We start from the raw sequence: 5,000 nt of genomic DNA, 5'->3' as shown, positions 1-5,000 counted from the left end.
GCCACTACATATTATAATTTTCATCATAATAATGTCCTTAAATGTATGTATTTTGCAACTTCGGTAAATCTCTGCGAGTTGTTTCTGGTCGTTCTTGATCCTGAAGTCAACATCTTTAATGTCTGTACGGTTATCTTCTTCATCACTTACACCTTCTTCCCCATGAGACACCTTCAGCACTTTCACCTTCCTCGGACCATCTTTGTACAGTTCTCTTTTGAGGTCGTGAAGTTGACGCAAATGACCACTTCTCTGAGCTCTTTCAGCACTTGTCATTGGGGCACGAGCACTTCCAGCAACTTCTTGCAAGCCTGATTCGTGTAATAGTTGGGAAAACTGATGACGTAGCTTGGTCATCTCGTAGAATCGCTGCTCTTCTAATCCTCTCCTTCTGCACCACTTTCGTGAATTCTCATGTCCGTTCTGCTTGATGTACAGCCATTCCCTGGAGAACAATGTACTTTTATATGGGATAACTATACAACAATAAATAACAATAATGATAATAATGATGATGATGATAATAAATTATAAAGATGATACTAATAATGATAATGACAATAATGAAAAGAAATAGAATAACAACAACACTAATAATAATGATAATAATTATAACAATAACAAAATAATAATAATAGCAATAATGATAGCAATAATAATAATAATAATAATAATAATAATAATAATAATAATAAAAACAATAATAATAATGATAATAATAACAATAAAAATAGTGATAGTAATGATAATGGCAACAACAACAATAATAATAAGCACAGAGGTTGTAAACTTTATCTAGGATCATGTTCTCACTACATTTATCACTCTGCATCATTTTGTCAGTAATTTTAACAATTCAGAATTTATGATAATTAAGTACAAACATTTAGGATTATGGCAAAACATGCTTTGTATTAAAATTTTAATAACTATATATGCATATTAACCCTCTCTGGACGGGTGGTACACCATGGGTACCACGCATTCAAGGCCCGTTCGCTGGGGACGCCATACAGCGTCGTTTATTTAACTGATTTAGGCCTATGCGTTCGAGAGCCCCAGCATTGTGACATGCAAGGCTGGAATGCCCCCGTCGTGAATGGGTTAACTTGACGATTCTGAGTTACACTTCTAATATTCTTTTACGTGTATATAACCAATTTCTAAAAGGGGAATGAATTGGTAAAGGCATTTAGACATTAAAACATCTGTCTCTGCACACTAAGGTTTGCTAAAGAAAAATGAATTTGCTCAGAGGTATTTAACGGCTAATAATATATTTATCTTCCCAACTTACTGACATTGTTCTTTATTTGATGTTTATTTATCTATTTATCAATATTTATCTATATTTAATTCATCATGTTTAAATGTGTATGTGCAAGTGTGAGTAAAACGAAAGGAAGGAGGTAGGGACATAAAGGTAGGGACATAAAGGACTGTCAATACAAACCTGTAGGAAGCCAGAAGTGTAAAAGGGTCACCATGATCTGACTGAAGAGTTTTGATAAAAGCTTCACAATCAGGGTCCCGGCGAGCTCGGTTGGTGAAGGGACTTTGCACGCTCATCGCTGCAGCCAGAGAGAGAACTGGTTCGACCTATTGGGAGAAATTAGTATTTTTTACAATCAGAAACCTCAAGCAGTCAAATGAAATATGTATATTAAAAACATGATAACAACAGCTGTTAATCAGTATCAGCGCTAAGTATTACCTGATGGAAAAGAGACCCCATGATTAACATCTTCCCTAGGCTGATGTCCATGGGAAGCTGAGAGAGAAGGTTTCCAATAGTTGTTACTCCTTCGGCTTCAGTGATGGCAGCATGGGCCTTCAATGACTGAACTGCATTCTCCAATTGTTCTTGGGCAGGAGGCTCAATGAATGGGAAGAGTCTAACATTGGGGAGACCCATGGATATCATCTGTAATACTAATGAGTCTAATGGTACACGCTGGATTTCTGGGGTACTGTACTGGGAGAATTGAGAATATTCTTGTTCTGTGTACAGTCGGAAGCAAGTGCCAGGTCCTGTTCTACCTGCTCTACCTTTTCTCTGTTCAGCAGAGGCTTGACTAATCCAAAATTCCTTTAACTTTCTCATTTTTGACTGTGCATCAAAGCTCATTTCTTTAACTTTCCCAGAATCAATAACAAAGCGTACACCATCTATTGTTATTGAGGTCTCTGCAATGTTGGTGGAGACAATACACTTCCTAATTCCTTCTGGAGGTACATCAAACACCTTTTCTTGTTCTGACACTGAAAGAGTACTGTGTAAAGGAAGGACAATCCATTTACCTGTCTGCTGTGCATAAAGCTTAATAGCCTCAACAACTGTTGATATTTCACTCATGCCACTTAAGAATATCAGCAAATCACCTCGTTCATCATCTGGATACTTCTTGTCAATGAGTTGTAAAATTCTTACATAGGGCGCTGGATTCAGCTTCTCATTTTTACTAGCCTGCTCTATCACTGGGATGGGAAAGTACTGCATTTTGATGGGGTAGAGCCTTCCTGGAACTTGAACAACAGGAGCTTTCCCCATGAAATAATTCCTAAAGAGATCAATGTTTATGGTAGCAGACATCAGGGCAACCTTGATGTCTGCTCTCTGCATTACAAGGCATTTGATCACACCTAAGAGAAAATCAGTATGAAGATGCCTTTCATGAATCTCATCTAGTATTATTACATCATACATTGAGAGCAATGGATCACCAGACACTTGTCTGAGAAGAAGTCCTTCAGTCAAAAATACAATCTTTGTATGTTCAGTTTTATTTTTTTCAAATCTTATCTGATAACCAACTTTTGAGCCAAATTCATTTAATGTTTCATATGCTACACGCTTTGAAAGAGATATGCAGGCTATTCGACGTGGTTGAGTACAAGCAATGTTTGAATAACCAGCTGCAAGTAAATACTGTGGTACTTGTGTAGACTTACCACAACCTGTATCACCAGCTATAATTACAACATTATTTTCAGAAACTTTTGAAACTATTTCTTCTTTATAATTTGCAATAGGAAGGTTAGCCTGTGTTTCCCTCAACTTTTTTAGCTTCTCAAATCTCTGTTTCTGCATAAAATCTAAGTAAAGAATTATAATAAACTTGAGCTCTGTTAATCTCTTTCTTGACAGACTTCTCTTACCCTCATCTAAATCTCTAATGGGCAGCCTTCTTTGAAAATCGTCAGTAGTGACATTAAGAGCAAAATTGACATTGTATCTTTTATCAAAATGCTTAGGAACTTTGTAAACATTACTTACTTCACCTGTCCCAATCTCCTGTCTGTACTGCTTGTTTCCACACATTTGCCTTATAGTTTTTTGTTTCTGGAGACCTTGGTACTTTTTTAAGAATTTCCAAAAATCATTATATTCACTTGTTCCTCTTTTGATAATGTCATCATTCGAGAAAATCTGATTAATTTCATATCTATAATGTTCCCATTCAAACATGAGATCATCTTCTGAATCTGAATTGGAATCAATATTCTTTTCATGCTTAAGTGAGGAACCAGAGGCCTCATTTCCACAATGTTGAACCACAAAGTCTTTAACTTCAGCTTTCCTGTCATAATTGGAAGAACACTTTGGTGACTCATGTTCATCATATTCTTTCCTCATCCTTCTGTCTTTCTTTCTACCATAAGAGACTGATTCTTCTGATGAGGATCTCTTTCTTCTCCTTTTGCTTTCACGATAATCATGTCTGCCTGAGCTTGAGTCTTCACTAGATTCCGAGGATGATCTTCTGGACCTCTTCCTGTCTCTCTCCCTTGATGAATCTCTTCTGCCATGTTTCTTTTTACTCTTTTTTCTATGTTTTTTTCTGTGCTTTCTTCTTCGTTCTTGTTCTGATACCTCAGAGGATGAGTCCCTATGCTTTGAGTGACCCATATCCTCCCACGAAATCTACCTCTCTCACAACTTAACAGTCTTGAAACAGTAAGGGGAAAAATTTAGGATTCTGGAGTTATTCTTTAAACTTCCATTCTTGCCGACACATTGGACACTGCTGGTGGAGCTGTTGTGACTGGAGCCACTTCATAATGCAGTGAATATGGAAACAGTGAGAGCACTGACCCCATACTAGTGGGCAGTCATCACCGGGCAGCCTACAATCAGAGCAACATCCATCAAATGGCATCCGACAAATGCCACAGCTATCATCATTAGCAACCCAACGCCACGTAGCCACTCCCGTCCAGGATTTGATCTTAACCTTCATGACCTGTTTAGATGGAAAAAATATCAGTTAGGTTATCAGAATGGTGGTAAAGCACATTATTGATAAAAGAGAAAACAAGTCTATGTGCATAGTAACTCCTCAAATCAGTTCTGAAATGTTTGAAAAAGGGCTAGCATGACAATATGTATGTGATTTATATATTTATTTAATTATATATATATATATATATATATATATATATATATATATATATATATATATATATATATATATATATTCATATACAATAAGGGCATCACTTATATGTATTCTTTTCAAAAGCCATGGTCACACTTGAACTATTCCTATTCATTTGCTTTGCTTACTCCTACTCAAATGAAATTTATAATTCTGAAATGGCAGTGTTGTTTTCTCACTTACTGGATGAACTTTACATAATAATGTTTTTTTCTCCAATGATCAAGGGATGCATTTTATTAGGTTCTCTGGCTGGCACAATGTCCTGGAGTGAGATAGGCCAAAGAACAGAAGATCTTGATCTGGTAGATAAGTAAGCAAAACTTACTTTAACTTTATTTGACACCAAAAAACTCTTAATCAAACCTGATTTCTAGGGCCTTGGACGAGAGTGAACTTTATGCACCTTCAAATTGTTCTGTTGTAATGTTCTGTGATATTTTACCAAATACGACAACAAGACATGTCCCAAATATAATTGTTGGGAATTTACAGGATTCATTGTAAACAATAGTACAGCCAGACAGCATAGTATGGTAGCCTCCAGTGAGGTCTCTGGTT

General features: G+C 36.4%; 2 protein-coding genes across 2 annotated transcripts in view; both read right to left on the bottom strand.

The window, feature by feature from the left end:
- Positions 1-3,910, bottom strand: part of LOC122262093 (putative ATP-dependent RNA helicase DHX34) — a 5,199-nt gene extending 1,289 nt beyond the window's left edge. The window contains exons 1-3 of the mRNA XM_043030031.2: positions 1,715-3,910; positions 1,454-1,599; positions 1-445 (exon numbers count right to left, since the gene is read on the bottom strand). The exon at positions 1-445 is cut by the window's left edge and continues 1,289 nt beyond it. Coding sequence (XP_042885965.1) covers positions 1-445; positions 1,454-1,599; positions 1,715-3,910 — 2,787 coding nt within the window. The remainder of the gene's footprint in view (positions 446-1,453; positions 1,600-1,714) is intronic.
- lmgA (anaphase promoting complex subunit lemming A) lies at positions 3,640-4,241 on the bottom strand. The gene has a single exon (XM_043030032.2). The coding sequence runs from the start codon at positions 4,239-4,241 to the stop codon at positions 3,987-3,989; it is 255 nt and encodes an 84-aa protein (XP_042885966.1). The 3' UTR covers positions 3,640-3,986.
- Between the last annotated feature and the right edge of the window lie 759 nt (positions 4,242-5,000).

This window comes from Penaeus japonicus, unplaced genomic scaffold (assembly GCF_977035675.1).
Source record: "Penaeus japonicus unplaced genomic scaffold, GWHDUDI00000001_assembly GWHDUDI00000006, whole genome shotgun sequence".
NCBI lineage: Eukaryota > Metazoa > Arthropoda > Malacostraca > Decapoda > Penaeidae > Penaeus > Penaeus japonicus.
This window is presented reverse-complemented; position numbering and strand designations above follow the sequence as displayed.